Below are 19,877 nucleotides of genomic sequence, written 5' to 3'. Positions count from 1 at the left end.
AAGCCAGTGCTGCTTTTCTACTCATTTTAAATACCTGGGGGGGGGGGCGGGGAGGATGTGGTTTGGGGCAAAAATATAGTTGGTGCCGGGAGCCATGGATTAAGTGCACCCGGACACTTGTGTTAGGATGTTAGGTCTATAGGAGTCCTCCGTGAAGGAGGTAAATGCCATTAGTTAGAAAGTCAATTATTCTAAACCAAATATAGAGATGGTTTACGTTTTGAGGTAAATACTTACCATTCATTGCACTTTTCCTGAAAGCTAAATACCCCTTTAACAAAGTATACACTTTCCTAATACTATTTCAACTAATTGATCCTGAAATTCTTTTGAAATTCTCCCAGGCCCCCACTGTAATTACGGCTGTAAATAGGGAGAAATCCTACCTCACAGTAAGAACGTTCTTTGTGGATCACTTGCACACTTATAACATGCCAGCGCTGCTTGTGACTTGTTCGGAGAATAAGTTCAGTGTTCCACCAGGGGGAGCACCTTGCAAAGGTGAGATGCTGCACAGTCTGAAGTCTGGCGGGGAGCTCATGTCATTCAGCTTTATTCGTTGGAACTGCCTATGTCCTATCCACCCTGGGGAAATGGTCACAGTACAGCAAGCCCTGTCTGTAATAATGGCCTACGTGGAGAAGGATGTTCAGATATCAGTGATCAGTAATCAAAGGAAACACAGAAATTAGAGTTATGCCAAGTTTAAGGGAATCCTGAGAAGCATTTCACCAGGGAGGAATGTTTTACATTTTATACCAAAATTGAACTGATTAGAAACATTTGTTTTGTTAATAGCAGGCACAAAGGAGTAGAGCCTGCAGAGAAACATTTTTAAAGTTTACATCAAAACATATTTTCTGAATATCTAAGGCTAATAGAAAACATTCTCTATTAGTGTGTGTTAGTGAGCAGAAACAATAGGACTGAATTTTACCACGAATGCAGGGAACCCAACGCGTGGACCATTTCTGTGTCCCAACCCTACACATTTCAGTAGCATGCCCGCCGGCTGAATTCAAGGAAGGCAGCCAATTAGTGAGCTGCCTCAGCTTTGTTGTCCAATTAGGGAAAGCGTACAGCTCAGGGAAGTGGGAGGGCCAAAATGAAGGAAGCCGGTAGCCCCACTTTGAGGACTATAAGATGCCGAGCTGCAGAAAGCAAGAGAGAGAAGCATGAGATGGAAGCATGATATTGATGATGGGACCAGCAGCCAACCCCTCATGCCCAGCGCCATCCAGTGCATCCATTTGCAGGTGAAAAGCTTGGATTTGTAAGTGGATATCCCGATGCTTGCCAGTTGGGTCCTTCAAATTTAACACTGCAAATGCATCTCATGGCACTCCGACCTCTCGCTGTGCCTCCTGCAGACACAGTGTGGGTCCCTTGCACTCCCAGAAAAATTCAAAACCCTTCTAAAAATGGTCTGATTATCACTTTGATTTGGCTTCCTGTCACTGCTGAGTGAGTAGCCAACATCTTCCTGAAGCCGTCTTTGGGAAAAATCACAAGGAGACGGAAACATGGTGGAAAGCCACCCCAATGCTTTTTTTCTCAAAATTTCTTGCCCCACTCCTCCTCCTCACCCCTCCCCCGCCCCATCTCCAACGTTGCCTCCACTAGGCTGGGATAACTCCCAGGTGATGAGGTGGCTAAGGAGCAGGCACTTAGGGGTGGCAGCAGGTGGTCTGGCCAATATTAACAGCTGAGCATCATATAGCAGCTACCTGAAACAGATGGAAAGAAGCAACAGGTTGGCTGCCAGTGGTTGAAGAAACTGCCTGGCAGTAGTCAGATAAATTACGGGTGTGAAGGGTGGAGCCTGGGGTAATGTAGGCTTAGTCTTTCCTAGTGGGACTTGAATAGCAGTCCAGGAGGAGGAGTTATGGATATACAGAACACTTATAGACAGTAGAAGAGTCTAGAGCAATATGGAACCCAACACCATGACAACAGATGATGTTTCAAAGAGGCACCATGTATTTGAGGAAGAGCGCGGGGTAATGCTGTGCAGGAGGGAAGAGAGTTTATTGCTATCGACTGCTCTAATGGTATTTTAGGCAGGTATGGGTAGAACTAAGCAAGGACAGACCACTGATCTGGACAATGGAGGATGACGCTGGAGAAGGATGATGGAGTAAACCTCGTCAAAGGTTGCAAAAAAGTCAAGAAAGATGAGGAGGGATAGGTCAAGATGCTCACAGCCATAGAGGATGTCATTCTGACTTTCATTAAGGCGGGGTGTTTAGTGCTGGAGCAGGGTGGAAAATTGATTGGAAAGATTCAAAGATTGAATTGCAGAAAGCTGGGCTCAGATTGGGAAATGGTAACGTTTAAGGATTTTGAAGAGGAAAGTTTTGTGGAGAAGTAGTTTGTAAGGACAGAGGAGTCAAGTGTGGGGTTTTGAGAAAGGAGTTTAAAAAGGAATTTGCATTAATACAATAGGATCTTTTATTACCACAGGATATACCAAAACATTTTACTGTCAATTAACTAATTTTTTGAACTGTAATCACTGTAATGTAGAAAACATAGCAGCCAGTTTGCACAAGTAGCCATGTGGTGATGGCCGTATAATCTGTTTTTGCGGGGCTCATTAAGGAATAAGTATACTGGCCAAGACACTAGGGTTAACTCCTTTGCTCTTCTTTGAAATAGAGCCATAAGATCTTTTGCAATCACCTGAGAGGGCAGACAGGGTCTCAGAACCAATGGATGGCACCTTGTTAGTGTAGCACTCCCTCAGTACTGCACTGGAGTATCAGCTTTGATTTTTGTGCTCAGCTTCTGGAGTGGGAGTTGAACCTACAACCTTCTGACTCAAAGGCAAGAGTGTTGCCAACTAATTGATCCATGGCTGACAATGTAATGAAACAAAAACAGAAAGTGCTGGAAAAGCTCAGCAGGTCTGATAGCATCTGTGGGGAGAGAAACAGAGCTAATGTATCAAGTCCAGTATGACTCTTCTTTGGAACTCAGTGAAGGACTGTAATACAGATGGTTTTAAAAGGGTGAGAGACAGTACTTGAAGAAAGAGAACCATTTCAAACATCAGCTATTAGGTAAAAAAGAAAGGATGTTGTAGTCATCAGAATTTTGAGCCAATTTTTTCACACTATTTGGTTTAGCATTTCTTCAAGCCTTAATGCAGAAAATGTGAGAACTGACATTTACTGGCAGGAAACCTAGTCCACTGACTGTACATATCAGGAAATCACAAGTGTGTGTGGGCTTAAACTTGTGGATACTGCACCTGTGATTTCCTGGAATGTGCAGCTGTTAGCCACTAGTTGTGCACATTTGTAGAGTTGGCCCTTCAATTTTGAAGTATTTTCTTCAAATCCATGAACCTTTATTTTCTTAATTATGTAATCTCTTCCTGTTCCTTTTCGTGTTGCCTGTACTATAACAACCCAAGGGTTGTCATGGACACTTCAGGAATGATTTTCAACAGGGCTGACTCTCCTTGCTGACATAGTTCTTGGGGTTGCCCATTCATCTCTCTTTCCAGCTTTTCTGATTGCATTAAGGAACACTTAAAATTTAACCAAGGAATCAAATCTATGCTTTCCCTTTGGCAGGACAGGGCAGCTGCATTGTTAAAATTTACTTCAATAACTTACTGTCCAGTTCTCATTCATCATCAGGATGACATTTACTCAGGGTGGTCAGTTTCTGCCATGGGTCTCCATGTGTCTGAACAGGCTGCTTCTCAACCCATAGATCTTTGGACACGCGGGGCAGAGTGTCCCACTAGGTAGTGGGATCCAGAGTGCTGAATTTGCTTCCTTTTTTTTATCCTTCTCTGCTGCCATTCTGCCTGATCATTAAGACATTTGGACTCAAAGCATAGTGTAGCTTGATGTACAAGTTGTCACCATTTTGAATGATTGGTAGCAAGCTCCTCCCAGTCATTAGTTTCAATGCTGTTGTCCTTCAAAGAGAGCTTCAGAGTGTCTTTGAAATGTTTTATTTATCCTCCGCTGGAATGTTGGCCATTTGAGAGTAGAGAGAACTGGACCCGGCCAGTTGGTGGGGGGCGGGGAGGAGGTGGAAAGATTCAGACACAAGTCCAGCCCATCATAGTTTACTTTGCAAAAGTTTTGCTTGAATGCTTGTGGAGCTGACTTCAAGAAGGACACAAGTGTTTGTTTGACAGTCCTCCCATGAATCCGGAGGATGCAGTGCAGGTATTGCTAGTGTAATTTCTCCATCTCTCATTGCAGTACAGGATTGTGGTGATGACAACTGTTCGGTACACTAGGACTTTTGTTGATTTGTAGAGGTCTTTGTTCTCAAACACTAACTGTCATATTTTGTAGAAGGCTGAGCTGACACAGCTGGTCTAGTGTTGGATCTCCTTGCCAATGGCGGCCTTTTGACAGAACTGGCTTCCAAGGTATGGAAAGTGCTCAACATATTCCAGAGACCCTCCTTCAACATAATGTGGGAGGTGGAATATTTGACTGACCAGGTCTAGATGATAAATGAGTTTTGTTTTGGGAATATTCGAGGACAGGCCAAGTCTATTGTATGCAGAATTGACACCAATCCAGATTTTGAAGGGGACTGTTTCAGATCTCCCGTCCAAGACAGTTGCAGTTATATCATCATGAAGCATTTGCTGGATTGTAATGAAGTTTCTTGGAATTCATTTTCCTCCTAAATCTGTAGGATGAGTGCTTGGAGTCTTGATGGTAGCAAAAGCCTACAGCCTTTGATGACCTCTGCTGGAATACTATCAGTATCACAGGCTTTGTTGTTTTCCATCTGTTTGATTGCTTGTTGTAGTTCTCCCATTGATGGTGGTTCACCCATGGATTCCCCCCTTCATCGCCTGTTCTGCTGTTGCAGACTTTATCTGGCACCTCCCCTGACCTTGCTGCCATGGGTGGCTCTACCAGGAACAAGGAGCTCTGGATGTCATTGCTCAAGCCTCTCAATCTTGTCAAGGTGGTGATCCATGGTGGGGCCCTCCATTATCACCTAACGGAGCCCTTTCTTTAGGTGGCCAATGCAGCTGCCTGCCACTAACTGTCATATTTTGTAGAAGGCTGAGCTGACACAGCTGGTCTAGTGTTGGATCTCCTTGCCAATGGCGGCCTTTTGACAGAACTGGCTTCCAAGGTATGGAAAGTGCTCAACATATTCCAGAGACCCTCCTTCAACATAATGTGGGAGGTGGAATATTTGACTGACCAGGTCTAGATGATAAATGGCTGGATCCTCATTAAAAGATGCAAATTGGGGTCCTATAATTTCTTTTGGATCATGATGGGATTGCAACTGCTGTCTAAATGGGGCACCTGTGAAACCTGATCTGTGGGAAGAAAAGGCTCTCTATGGTAAATGTTAATCTTTCCTTTGGTGGAGCCTGAAGGAGCAGGTGTGCTCTCCTGGGTCCTGCCAGGAAAGCTGCTGCCCAATTTCCTTATGTCTGACTCACGAGGCCCTGTTGAAACCCCCTCCCCTCCCCCATTACTTGTGAGTCACCTCATTACCCCATTTCAGGCAGACAGCAGGCTGATGGGATTTCAGATCTGGCAGTCAAACAGCCCTGTGCCCCCTGCTTGCCCAAAACCTTTTCACAGTTAATATCCACTCATTTTGCAAGTACTATGGAATATACATGTTGGCTTTCTGTGCTGTAGCTTTAGACTCGGTAACTAGATTATTAGAATGGCTATAAGAGTGAAAATCTAGGACTTGTTGTAGAGGGCAAATATTAGAATGTCAAATGGAAGCACAATGTCCCCAATTTTGCAGTTAGTGGCAAAGTGACTGCCCTACCATTGGCCTTGAAGAAAGATGCCACAAATTCTAGTGATAGCTGTGGCGTGGATTTCTCCCTTCCCGATGTCAGCTTGAATCTGGTTCAAGGCCAAGGGGATCTCCAGGCATCCAGCAATAATGATGCCTTCAAGCAGTGTAGGCAGCCAGTTACGTTGAAATATTCTCACAGACAGCAAACCAGGCAGTAAAACGCTGAAAAACTAATTTTTTCACTTTTAATTAAAATTTTACAAAGAGTGAAATAAATAATTGGGACATACACAGGATTAAGAAGCTGAAATATCATAAACAAACAAATCACAATGGAGCAATTTGACAGTCTGCAAATGTACAATTAGTCTTTTAGGGCCATGAGGTTGTTCAGAAGTAATTATGAACTTAATATACTGTTAAAAACAGTTATATGTTGTTCAGCAAGGTGTAACTTTTTCAAGGATTTTTTTTTTTACAGCGAGACTAATACTCTAAAGGGGCAAGTTCTCACCAGTTCAGCAGTTTCTACTTGACTGCAGTCTGGGGGCATTTCAGCAGCCTCCCCTTATGAGGATGCATAGAACCAAGGTCCGGGAGAGGGTGGTGCAGGTGGTGTCAAACACCAGGGGATGGGAGGCCCGGGCTCAGTGTTGTAAACAGGGCTTACATGGAGGAGCCATGGTGTAGTGGTATTGTCACACTAGTAGCCCAGAGATCCAGGGTAATGCTCTGGGGACCAGGGTTTGAATCATGCCACGGCAGATGGTGGAAATTGAATTCAATATAAATCCGGAATTATAAGTCTGATGATGACGATGAAACCATCATTGTAAAAACCCATCTGGTTCACTAAGGGTAGGTGGTGAGGGAACCAACAAAACATACTTGACCTCATCCTCACGAAACTGCCTGCCACAGATGCATCTGTCCATGTCAGCATCAGTAGGAGTGACCACGACACAGTCATTTGAGGATACCCTCGTGTTGTGCTAAATGGGATAGATTTCAAACAGATCTAACAACTCAAGACTGGCCATCAGCAGCAGCAGAATTGTATTTGAACACAATCTGTAACCTCATGGCCCGGCATATCCCCCACTCTACCATTACCATCAAGCCAAGGGATCAACCCTTGCTCAACGAAGAGTGCAGGAGCAGCACCAGGCATACCTGGTGAAGCTATACCACAGGACTACTTCCAAACAGCATAAGCAGCAAGTGATAGACAGAGCTAAGCGATCCCGCAACCAATGATCAGATCTAAGCTCTGTAGTCCTGACACATCCAGTCATGGACAATTAAACAACTCACAGGAGGAGGAGGCTCCACAAATGTCCCAATGATGGAGGAGCCCAGCACATCAGTATAAAAGATAAGGCTGAAGCATTTGCAATCTTCAGCCAGGAGTGCCGAGTGGATGATCCATCTCGGCCTCCTTCGGAGGTCCCCCGCATCCCAGATGCCAGCCTTCAGCCAATTTGATTCACTCCACATGATGGCTGAAGGCACTGGATACTGCAAAGGCTATGGGCCCTGACAATATTCCAGCAATAGTACTGAAGACTTGTGCCCCAGAACTTGCCATGCCCCTAGCCAAGTTGCTCTAGTACAGCTACAACACTGGCATTTACCCAGCTATGTGGAAAAGTGCCCAGGTATGTCCTGTACACACAAAGCAGGACAAATCCAAAGCAGCAAATTATCGCTCCATCGGTCTACTCTCCAACATCAGTAAAGTAATGGAAGGGGTCATCAACAGTGCTATCAAGCAGCACTTGCTTAGCAATAACCTGCTCACTGATGCCCAGGTTGGGTTCCGCCAGGGCCAATCAGCTGCTGACCTCATTACAGCCTTGGTCCAAACATGGACAAAAGAGCTGAACTCCCAAGGTGAAGTGAGAGTGACTGCCCTTGATATCAAGGCAGCATTTGACCGAATGTGGCATCGAGGGGCCCTAGCAAAACTGGAGCCAATGGGAATCAGGGGAAAACTCTCCGCTGGTTGAAGTCATACCTAGCACAAAGGAAGATGGTTGTGGTTGTTGGAGATCAATCATCTCAGCTCCAGGACATCACTGCAAGAGTTCCTCAGGGTAGTGTCCTCAGCCCAACCATCTTCAGCTGCTTCATCAATGATTTCCTTCCATCATAAGGTCAGAAGTGGGGATGTCGCTGGTGATTGCACAATGTTCAGCACCATTTGCGACTCCTCAGATGCTGAAGCAGTCCATGTCCGCATGCAACAAGACCTGGACAATACCCAGGCTTGGGCTAATAAGTGGCAAGTAACATTCGCGCACAAGTGTCAGGCAATGACCATCTCCAACAAGAGAGAATCCAACCATCGCCCCTTGATGTTCAATGGAATTACCATCACTGAATCCCCCATTAACAACATCCTGGGGTTATCATTGACCAGAAACTGAATTGGACTAGCCATATAAATACGGTGGCTACAAGAGCAGGTCAGAGGCCAGGAATCGTGTGACGAGTAACTCTCCTCCTGATGCCCCAAAGCCTGTCCACCATCTACAAGGCACAAGTCAGGAGCGCCTTTTTTAAAATTAATTCATGGGATGTGGGCTTCACTGGCTGGGCCAGTATTTATTGCCCATCCCTAGTTGCCCTTGAGAAGGTGGTGGCCTTCTTGAACCTCTGCAGTCCATATGGCATAGGTATAGCATAACAGCGATGGGCAATAAATGCTGGCCTAGCCAGCGAAGCCCACATCCCATGAATGAATTTAAAAAATGTTTCTCGTCATCCACACTGAGCAGCCAGAGCTTAGAGTTTTGATTTTTTTTAAAGCTGGTCCATTAGTGTCCGGTCAATTTCACTGAGTTGCTGCACTGCTTCTAACCTTCGGGCAGCTTCATGATGCTGATCTTTTTAGAAATCCCACCAAAAAAAACCAAGCTGGCCTAAGATCAGCAGCAGCAGCGCAGCAACTGAGGGTATTCTTATTTGACAGTCTATTCCCTCATATTCTGGAACCAATTGGATGCTGTGTGTGTCTAGGTGGGGGGCAAGGGGGCAGGCGAGGTTGGGGTGGTTGGAGGAGATGTTAGAGGGGGTTTGGAGGGGATATTGAAGGGCAGTTATAAGGGGAGTTGGGGGGTTCAGTAGAGGTTAAAGGGGGTTGGGACAGTTGGAGGGGGATTGGGGGCTGGTTAGAAGGGCAGATTGGAGGGGAGGTTGGAGAAAGGTTGGAGGGGGAAATTGGACAGGGCTGAGGTGGTGTTGTGGGAGTTTAGGGTGTTGGGTGGGAAGTTGAGAGGGAGGTTGGAGAGGGTTTGGGAGGAAGGTTGGCAGGGAGGTTAGAGGGGAGGTTGGTGGAGGTTGTTGAGAGTTTGGAGGGGGGCTTGTGGGCAAGGTTGGAGGGGGGCTTTGGGGGAGGTTGCGGGAGAGCTAGGTTAGCTACAGAGTTGAATTGTTTTTTTAAGTGTAGTGATTTATTTGTAACTACCTTCCTAACCTTAATTGATTGTTCTATGATTATATACCCTTAAAGAATCAGCATTGGGCCTCCAATTTCACTATTGTTACAGTCACTTTGCCTGCTGCAGGCATAATGAAAGGATGACAAAACATACATTTATACAACACATTTCACAATGCCCCAAATCACTTTACAGGTAATCAAGTACTTTTGAGTTGTAGGCACTGGTATAATGTAGGCAATGTTATGAAATGGTGGAGCAGGCTCCTGCTCCAAATACATATGTTCATAAGTCATTCTGAGATGGATGAGATGAACTGGGCTAGATGATCTTTGTCATCCATAGTTATCTTCCGAACAGCAGGTGGAATCATGGCTGGAGTTCTGTTTATTTTGCTGCTAATGAAAATTTACTCTGAACGGACTTTGTGGGGTGAGATTGCCAGGACAGGAGTGCATAGGAGCTAATAGTGAATCAGTAACCTGTTTTACACTGCACACGATCCTCAATCTTGTCCTTTTATCTACTTATCTATTTTCCCACTCTATCCTGGTGTTTTTATGAGCTTTTTAAGGTATTAAAATATCATGATAAAGTGGTATTCCATAGTAGATATTGAAAATATATTGTAGTGAGAATTAGCAATCAGCAGAGTCTTCAGTCTTGCTTTTCAGGAAACAGATACAATTGTGAACCATTTAGTCTTTGTACTTTGGCTGCTTAAAAGTTGTGTCACACAGAGATAGCTGAGGGCTCCAACACTTCCCACTGACAATGAAGACCTGTGTTGTTCAATCATTCCACTTTGTTGCTCAGGAGTCATTTGATCTTTCTACTCTGTGAGATTACTGAGAAAATAGAATCCAGTTACATCCTTTGTATGATATAATTATATTGAATATATCATGTATCCAGGCAGAAGAAAGTCTTCTTCCACAGAATGGAAAAGATCTTGTGCAGTTTATCTGGTCTGCACATGTTTAATCTTTCCCCCAAATATGAATTTAATGTCATCGTGTCCATATGGTGCAAAGTGCAGAACATGTTAATGAGGGCTGAGACAGTCATTGATATCAGTGTTATCATCTACCCAGTATTATAAATAACTAATGGAATATTTGACTGTCAAATTAACCGTATTGCATGATGCCATTAAAGTAAAATTTGTACTCTTTCTTTTAATAATTGTGGTGGGATCACCTATAGAGTGCACACAAACTAACACTGCATTACATCGTTGCTGCTTTTAATACTAACGACACATGCGGCATGGATATCGGATGATATTTGTAACCAGATGCCAACAACGGGCATTATCATTTTACTAGGACCTTTCAGTGATTGTCCAGAATTGATAGGTTTTCCCCTTTCGGGGTTCACCAATTATACATGTTTGAGGGGGAGGGTTAAAGTTGGGGGGAGAAATAAGGGGCCAGGAAACAGGAGAAGCACCCAGGGCCCATGATTTCTTTCCCGGGCCCTGCACAGAACGACTGGCAGCAACTTCCTGAGTTCTGCAATGAACTGCATATGTGTGCTTTCAATTTCAAAAGAGTAAGAATGGTGAACATTGACAGCTATTGCAAATTTCAGACCAGCACACTAGTTACTAGTCACATATTTTAACACAGGTATTTTTTCATTCGAATTATTTTCTGCTTCTCTTTGAAGCAATGTGTTTGTGCACACTCAAGAGAATTGATTTATGAACCATATCTGATTCTGAATTTTGTTACAGCTATATGTTCCAGTCCCAATTTCTTTCATGGATCTTATTATATAGTTCAACAATACAGTGGATCACCATCTCTAGAAGCTTCATTTTCAGGATAGGAAATCAGAAAAGTATTAAAAATAAACATCGGACAAAATATGAACAAGTGAAGTTAGCAAGAATAAGATTGTCACCAACAGTTATGATTGTATATTTGCCATGCTAGCAGGCTGTTAGGGAAGGATTCTGGTGTGAAACAATGACACATGTTTTATCTGTTCATTCCTTTTAATAGGAGAACCCTTCGGTTCTACGAACTTACCTGGGAAAGAAATGGCACCTCCTAATTTGAAGATTGGAGTTGCTTTAAGATCACTCACCAAAGAGTTTAAGCAGGGAAAAAAAGTAGCTGTTAAAGACTTGAACTTTGATTTCTACAAAGGAGAAATTACAGCATTGTTAGGACCCAATGGAGCAGGCAAGACAACAACTATGTAAGTGATGCATTGAAATTTTTTGATAGAAATTAGAATAAATGGAGACAAAATAATTAATCTGTTTTGTGTGACAGTTAATTTTCATCATGTCAAATCAGCTAAGTTATGTTATTCAGTAAATGCTCATTATTGGCACTATTCTATGGATTAAAAGCTTGGTTAATAATTAAAGGTCTTTTTTCACTTAATAGCGTTCTGTTCCTCTTTGAATCACTGGATTTACATACATTCTGGAAAATTGGTTTGTGAACCATATTAAATTCTGAACTTATTCGATATGTTGATTTACAAGATGCAAAACTGAATACAAGTTACCAGTAATGGATAAAATATGGTTATTTCATAGTGATGTCAATATAAGGACCCATTTAATTTTCCAGTACGGGAAGGTATTGTTTGTTGAATTAACTGGATGTTGTGCCAAGTTGGTTTAACCTTGGAAATCCCAAGCTTTTTGCCAAACTGTATGCTTTGTTTGGACTATTTAGATGGCCATGGCACAATTACATGTCCAAGCTTTAAATAGAAATATTTGTCACTGCTAATATATTCTTTACAAATGTTGGCATGAGGGACAACGGCAATTATTTTTTTGCTGTGTAATTGACCCAGGTTTCAAAAACCCAAAAGACATCAGCACTACATACCAGAAATTAGCAGGGACCTGGTTACACTGAGTTTCTGCTTTTTCCAGGATTTTCTGATGGGCAGAATTTCTGGCAGCCACTTAATAGGCAGATGTAATCTGATGGGTAGCTGCAAGGATGGGGTGCTCGATATGTAGGCAATTCTTGCTCTCGTGATTTATCCAGGTCGAGGCAAAGTGCAGGAAGGTGGTAGCTCAAGTGAGATGAGGAAAGCAGCCTGGATCTTGGAAGATCGGCTTCCTTAGTCATGATGAACAGATGCCAGGGTTGTACCATGCTGATTAGGCATCTCCCAACTTTACAGACTCCAGCAGAAGACGGCATTAGGGAGTAAAATCTTGTTGCAGCTACTGGGATTGCATGCTGCAGATTTTAGGGGCCATAGTTTTAAATATAATTTGAGGAATTTAATTTTGGCATTGATGAAACAACTCCCTTGCAGGATATGTTTGTTAAATGTCAAATACATTTTACATTAGGTCTTGGAAGTTCCTTGAATTTCTTCCATCCCTCCAAAGGAAAACACAGAACTCTTGGGCTATAAACAGAGCCTATATGAATGTGATGAAGTAGAATTACACAAATGAAGGACTATTGATAAGTAGTTTATTGTTGTTTTATGTTATATTAACTCTTACATATGAAATGTACCTCAAACTGAAGTATTGTGTTTTGCCTACTGAATAGGTCAATGCTAACTGGCTTGCATCAGCCCAGCTCTGGGGCTGTTTATGTTAATGGGAGGAATATGCATCAAGAGATGTCAGTCATTAGGGAAGAGCTGGGAGTGTGCCTACAACATGATGTTCTGTTTGAGAGCTTAACAGCACGTGAACACCTCTTGCTATATGGGATAATAAAAGCGCCGCAGTGGACACACAAACAGCTGCTGCAAGAAGTGAAAATGTAAGTCTGAATATGTTGCCATGCTAGATGAACTAACCAGGAATATTTAGAAAGGGCTTTGCAAAGGGAGTTTCTACTAGGCTGCACTGTTTTTTTTTCCCCCCAGTGTATTTTGGACAAAATTAAGCAGGCACATGGGAACACCACCACCTGCAAGCTTCCCTCTAGAACGCATGCCATCCTGACTTAAAAAATATATCACCATTTCTTCCCTGTTGCTGAATCAAAATCCTGGAACTTTCTCCCTAACAGCACAATGGGTATACTTTCACAGCATGGGCCACAGTGGTTATAAAAAGGTGGCTCACCACCACCTTTTCGAGGGCATTTTGGAATGGGAAATAATTGTTGGCCTTGCCAGTGATGCCTACATTCCATGAATGATTAAAAGAAAATCAACCAAACAAGCGCAGAAGATGTAGGACTTTCAAGCAAAATTATGTCCAATGCAAATAGAGGTTCCACAATCTTTTGCACCAGTTCAAAAAGTTTTTGTAATTAACCGCACCCACAGAACTGGCTTGCCTCCCCCCCAGATTGAATGAACCAACATTGTAGGTGTTTGCTAATCATACCCATTTGTGGGTCTTTGAGGAGGCTCTTAAAAACTCAACTTTTTTAGATGCAAAGACACTAATAGCCACATTTTAAAAGCTTTTAAGTTACTTTTTTTAAGTAGACTAAAAAACTGACTCATATGCCCAAACGTACTGAGTAACTAACTAATAAAGTATTTTTCAGTTATTCAAAATCAGGTTGCTCACAGGTGGTGGATTAAACATGATTAAAATGCTTATTTTTTTGTGATAAACTCATTTTCAGCTGCATAAATGATGCAGCACCAAGTTGCCACTCTTAAATAAGAATAAAAAATAGATAAAGAAAAGGTACTTAGAATATTGTCAGACCTCAAAGTAGAAATGGCACCTGGCTTGAATGGGATGCATCCTGAGACAATTGAGGGGTAAAATTACAGAGACTCTGGCCACAATTTTCTGATTTTCCTTGGAAATAAACCCAGCAACTGCAGGCCAGTCAAGTGGTGGGGAAACCTTAAGGTGCAGTAATCCCAAAACAAACTTAATTAGTGTTTAGAGAAATATGGTCTAATAAATGAAAGTCAGTCTTTAGAGACAAATCCTGTTTGATTAACTTGATTGAGTTCTTTAATGTTTTAATGGAGAGAGTTGATGAGTAGAGTGTATTGAGGATTTTCAAATGCATTTGACAAAGCATCACATGATAAACTTGGTAGCAAAATTGAAGCCCATGGGATTAAAAACACAGTGGCAGCATGGATAAAAATTTGATAAAGGACAGAAAATAGAGGATTGTTGAAAATGGTTGATTGTTTTAAGACTGAGAAATGTATACAGTGGTGTTCCTCATAGGTTGGTATTAGGATCATTGCCCTTTTAGATCTATATTAATGGCCTGGACTTGGATATGTAGAGTATAATTTCGAAGTTTGCAGACGAGATGCCACTCAAATGCAGTAAACAATGAGACGGATGCACATAGACTGATAAGGAGCACACAGACTGATAAAATGAACAGACACATGGTAACAATTCTAGAGTAGAGAATTAAAGATTCACAATCTTCTTAGTGAAGAAATTTCTCTTCATCTCAATCCTAAATAACTGTCCCTTATCCTGAGACTGTGCCTGTGTTCTAGGTTCACCAGCTAGGGGAAACAACCTCTCAGTGTCAAGCCCCTTCAGAATCTTATATGTTTCAATCAGGTCACCTCTCATTCTTCTAAACACCAGAGAATATAGGCCCAATTTACACAACCTCCCAAAGGACAACTATCCTGTCCTGGGAACCAACCTAGTGAACTTTCACTGCACTGCCTCCAGGCAAGTATTTTCTTCTTTAGATATGAAGTACTCCAAATGCGGTCTCACCAAAGCCCTATACATGTGGCAAGATATTGTAGTATGGTGGAAAAGATAAAACATTGCAAACACCATGGCCGGAATTTTACGCCAGTGGGATTTTACTGTCCTGCCGAAGTCGATGGAGTTTCAAACGGCTCGTCGCATTTTACGGCCCCATCCCCACCACGACATGGCTGCAAAATTCCGGCCCATGTAAATCTCTGGTTAAAATATTTATTTGCATGAAGTGCCAAATAATAATCATCTCCAAAAATGGAATTTTACGGCCCCTCCTGCTGGTGAGATTTTTCGGTCCCTCCAAAGTTAATAAATTTTTGAATGACTCGCCGCATTTTCTGGCCCCGCCCCAACAGGACGTAAAATTCCACCCTGACTTATATTTCCTTTCCAAAGCTGATGAATATCTTGTCACCTGTCAAATCCCTGCCTCTCCTTCCTACAACTCCATGCTTGAACCTCTCCATCCTGGTCACTGCACTGAAACGGCCCTTTTCAAAGTCACAACTGACATCCTCTGTAATTGCAGCCCTGGTGCACAATCCCTTCACGACCTTGTTGATCTCTCTGCAGTCTTTGATCATTGACTGCACCATCCTCCTCCAACCCCTCTCTTCCCTTGTCTAAGAGTCTGGGCCGGACTCCAAAGAAAGTCCTCTTTGTGCCTCTGTGTTATCAGACTATCCAACATCCAATCTTGGAAAAGTTGCACTTTTCTCCAAAGAAACAACAGGAAGATTGAATTCAACATCTTCAGCCCCCCCAACCCTTCTCACCATTTCCATTCCCCTCTCCTGTCACCTCATCTCATCCTGCATGAAGTTTAATGCACACATTACCCTTGTGTCCTGAACTACATTGATTCTTGGTGACTCAATACCTCAAATGTAAAATTCTCATCATCATCACATCTAAATCCCTTCTTGGTTTCACTCCCCTCCACCTTGTAACCTCTTCCAGCTCTACACCCCACCTCCAAAGCTGCACGTCAACAACTCTGACCCAATATACATCTTCATTCCCTTTGGCAGACATGGCTTTGGCTCCCTAGGCTCCACACTATAGAATCCATTTGCTAAATTTCCATTTCTCAACTGATCCCCTCCCCCCACCCTTCCTTTTCTGGTTAACACTCATGTCTTTTCAAAGGTTTTTTAGCCACCACAGTTAATGTCTCCTTTGGTTCTTCATTTATTTTATCTTCTGTGAATTGTCCTGGGACATTTTCTACAATAATGATGCTATATAATTCCAAGATGTTGTTGACAGCTATGCTTATCAGGAATTCAGGCACAGAGGTCAGCACATCCAACATGATTTTCAGTTCATTTTTGTTTAAATGAATAATAAAGCGAAAGAGGTGCAGTAAATCTCTGCAAATTTTTCAATAGGCACTCATGTGACATGAAGCTCTGCAGCAGGACTGCAAACCAAATTAATGTTAACTGTTTTGCAGTGATAAAACATACATTTGTTCTGACCTACGTATATGCGAATGTCATTATTTGACACTTCAAGTAGATAAAGCTAGAGACTTACATGCAATTGCAATATTTTATCTCTCGCAAGTTAGCTTAAAAACAGCATAAGTGGATGTTGTATTAAGCTGCTGCCTCACAATCTTGAGCAGACCTGACATTTTAGATTGAGTAGAGGGTCTGAAACATTCAGCTGACATCAGTCAAAGGCTCAATATATTTAGCACATATCAAGTTAGGAATTGAATTTCAGCCCCTGCAGCATTTTGCAATGATCATGTTGCTAGTTGTATTCTCATAGTGCAGGCAAGTTTGTCAATGATCTTAATTGAAACCCTGAATCAGGCCTCTTAATCGGCAACACAATGATCTGAATTAAAAATCTTCTTAAAAAGAAGCATGTTTTTAAGAAGACAAAAAAGAAATTCCTTTCCTCTTTAACAACATTGAATTTGGAACCCTCAGTTCAGAGACAATTTCTTCAAGCGTCATTCAAATCATAAATTATGAGATCATCCTCAGAACTCTTAGGGGCATCTGAACTCAGCAATATAACACAAAACCTCTTTTGATAGTCTCGATATCATATGATTCACAATTCCCTGGACTATGCTTTAATTTATATGCTGACTTAAGCCCTTATATATCCTCTGCTTCTTTCAGGGCCCTTGAGAACATAGGGATTGGTCAACACCAGCATAAACTTGTTGGAGCTTTGTCCGGCGGAACAAAGAGAAAACTCTCATTGGCAATTTCATTTATTGGAGGTTCCTCTACTGTCATTTTGGATGAACCCACCAGTGGTGTTGATCCTTGTTCTCGACGTAACATCTGGGATATTATATTGAAAAACAGAGCAGGTAAGGAAGAAGAAGAGTAAAGTTTCCTATAACAATAAACTATCCATGGAGTCTTCCCAGCCATTTGTCAGAATGGTGCATCTTAATCCTATGACACTGTTGCTGGTAATTTCTGGAAGGCAATCAGAGAAAGAGAGATTCATTACTCAGACCTAATAAGAATTCTTGTTTGTCCTGGACCAGGATCTTTAGGTCGGCAAGCGTGGGGGTGGGGCCCGCTCACTGACACATAAATCATGCGGGATGACATCAGACGGAACTCCCGATGTCACCCCACATCATTTCAATTTTCAGGTCGGTGGGGGTGCAGCCAAATCAGCTGTGCACCATCCGACCTGTCAACAGCCAATTGAGGCCATTTAAACAGTAATTGAGATAATTAATGGACCTGCCCATCCAAACTTAAGGTTGGCAGGCAGGCCGGGAGCCTTGGCAGGCTTCAGAAAAAGCATGAAACCTCATCCGCAGGCGGGACGAGGTTTCATGAGGATTCTTAAAAACTTAATAAATATTTGATTAAAAGTGATGGACATGTCCCAACTCATGTGACAATGTCACATGAGGGGACATGTCAGGGAAATTTTGTTTGTGGACCTTTACCATTTTTAAATTTGGCGCTGATCTCCCTGAGGCAGCACTTAGCCTCAGGGAGATCAGTGCCCTATTTCACGCGCATGCTTGACAGAGCGCACTCTCAGCTGAGGGAACTCCCCCCGCAGGCACAGGGAGCACATCATGCTGGACAGGCTTTAATTGGCTCGCCCACATAAAGTGACGGTGCACCCCCAATCGGGGACACAGATCAGAGGTGCGTCTGCCCACGCCCACCCCTGCACTTCCCCCTCCAATGGGGGGAAAATTCTTCCCCTGGATTTCGCAATTTTGTCCACTCTGTGGGACCACCAGAAGCCACTGTCGCCATTTCATTTTTTTTTAAATTTGAGCTGGATTCCTGGGGCAGGTTACAGAATTTTCCAGGTTAAGCAACTATAATCTAAAAACTACAGACTATGTTCTTCCAAGCTAGAGGTCTACAAAGTGAAAGGTATTCTCTGTTCTGAAAGAGGAATGTGGTCCTGCATTCAGAATTTAGGGAGTTTGGTGGGAAATTAGCAAGCAGGACCTCAAAAGTAGCAATCCTCCAGGTTACTCCTAGTTCCACGCGCAAGTGTGTATAAAAGCAGAAAGATAAAGCAGATGAATGTTTGGCTGGAAAGATAGTGCAAGGGGGCGGACTTTAGATTCAAGATATTGGGACCTGCTTGGGGGAGATGGGACTTGTACAGGCCAGACTAAATAGAACTGGGACTGAGTTCCTTGCAGGGCAATTTGTTACTGCTATCACTTCTCCTCACTGAAATGAGGAGAAATTTCTTCACCCAGGGAGTGGTGAGCCTGTGGAATTCACTACCACAGAAAGTAGTTGAGGCCAAAATATTGTATGTTTTCAAGAAGGAGTTAGATATAGCTCTTGGGGCGAAAGGGATTAAAGGATATGGGGAGAAAGTGGGAGCAGGCTATTGAGTTGGATAACAAAAACAGAATTACCTGGAAAAACTCAGCAGGTCTGGCAGCATCGGTCGAGAAGAAAAGAGTCGACGTTTCGAGTCTACATGACCCTTCAACAGAACTGAGTATAGTTAGGAGAGGGGTGAAATATAAGCTGGTTTAAGGTGGGGGGCGGGGGGTGAGAAGTTGAGGGTGGGGTGGTTGTAGGGACAAGCAAGCAGTGATAGGAGCAGATAATCAAAAGATGTCACAGACAAAAGGATCAAAGAGGTGTTGAAGGTGGTGATATTGTCTAAGAAAAGTGCTAATTAAGAATGGATGGCAGGACACTCAAAGTACAGCTCTAGTGGGGGTGGGGTGGAAAGACTATCTATTGAGTTGGATGATCAGCCATGATCATAATGAATGGTGGAGCAGGCTCGAAGGGCCGAATGACCTACTCCTGCTCCTATTTTCTATGTTTCTATGTTATTGGAGAGGGCTTAAACTAACTTGGCAGGGGTGTGGGAACCAGGAGAAAATATGAGCCAGGAATACCAAGGTATAAAGAATACTAAGAAAGGGAGATAGTACTAATGTGGGGAATAGTAAGTTATTAGGTAGGTTCAGAGAAAGGGAGAAATTATTAAAGTCTAAATCAAGGTTAATGTGGATGTATGTGAATGCACAGATGTGGTAAATAAGATTGGTGAGTTACAAGCACAGATTGACATGTGGAAATGTGATGTTGTGGCTATAGCAGAGACCTGGCTCAAAGGACGGTAGGAGTAAGTGTTAAATATTCCTGGACACAGGGTGTTCAGAAAAGACAGGAAAGAAAGAAAAGGGGGAGCAGTGGCAATATTGATTAAGTAGAGCATTGCAGTGCTGGAGAAAGGGGATATCCCAGAGGGGTCAAGGAGAGAATCTATTTGGCTAGAGCTAAGGAACAAAAAAAAGATACAATTACATTGCTCGGTGTAGTCTATAGGCCACAACTACGGGAAGGGATGTAGAAGACTAAATTTGCAAGGAAATTACAGAGAGGTGCAAGAATTATAGAGTAGTTATAATGGGGAACTTTAATTATCCAAATGTAGACTGGGATAGTAATAGTGTAAAGGGTAGAGAGGGGCAAGAGTTTCTACAGTGTGTTTGGGAAATATATTTCCAGTCCAAT

At 42.7% G+C, this 19,877-nt stretch overlaps 1 protein-coding gene across 1 annotated transcript in view; it reads left to right on the top strand.

Moving 5' to 3' along the window:
• The window catches only part of LOC144678766 (ATP-binding cassette sub-family A member 13-like), a 222,462-nt gene that overhangs the window by 95,422 nt on the left and 107,163 nt on the right, over nt 1–19,877 (top strand). The window contains exons 20-22 of the mRNA XM_078538645.1: nt 11,216–11,414; nt 12,752–12,970; nt 17,013–17,209. Coding sequence (XP_078394771.1) covers nt 11,216–11,414; nt 12,752–12,970; nt 17,013–17,209 — 615 coding nt within the window. The remainder of the gene's footprint in view (nt 1–11,215; nt 11,415–12,751; nt 12,971–17,012; nt 17,210–19,877) is intronic.

This window comes from Cetorhinus maximus, chromosome 3 (genome assembly GCF_964194155.1).
Source record: "Cetorhinus maximus chromosome 3, sCetMax3.hap1.1, whole genome shotgun sequence".
Taxonomy (NCBI): domain Eukaryota; kingdom Metazoa; phylum Chordata; class Chondrichthyes; order Lamniformes; family Cetorhinidae; genus Cetorhinus; species Cetorhinus maximus.
Note: the sequence above shows the minus strand (reverse complement) of the source record. Positions and strands in the feature narration are given on the sequence as shown.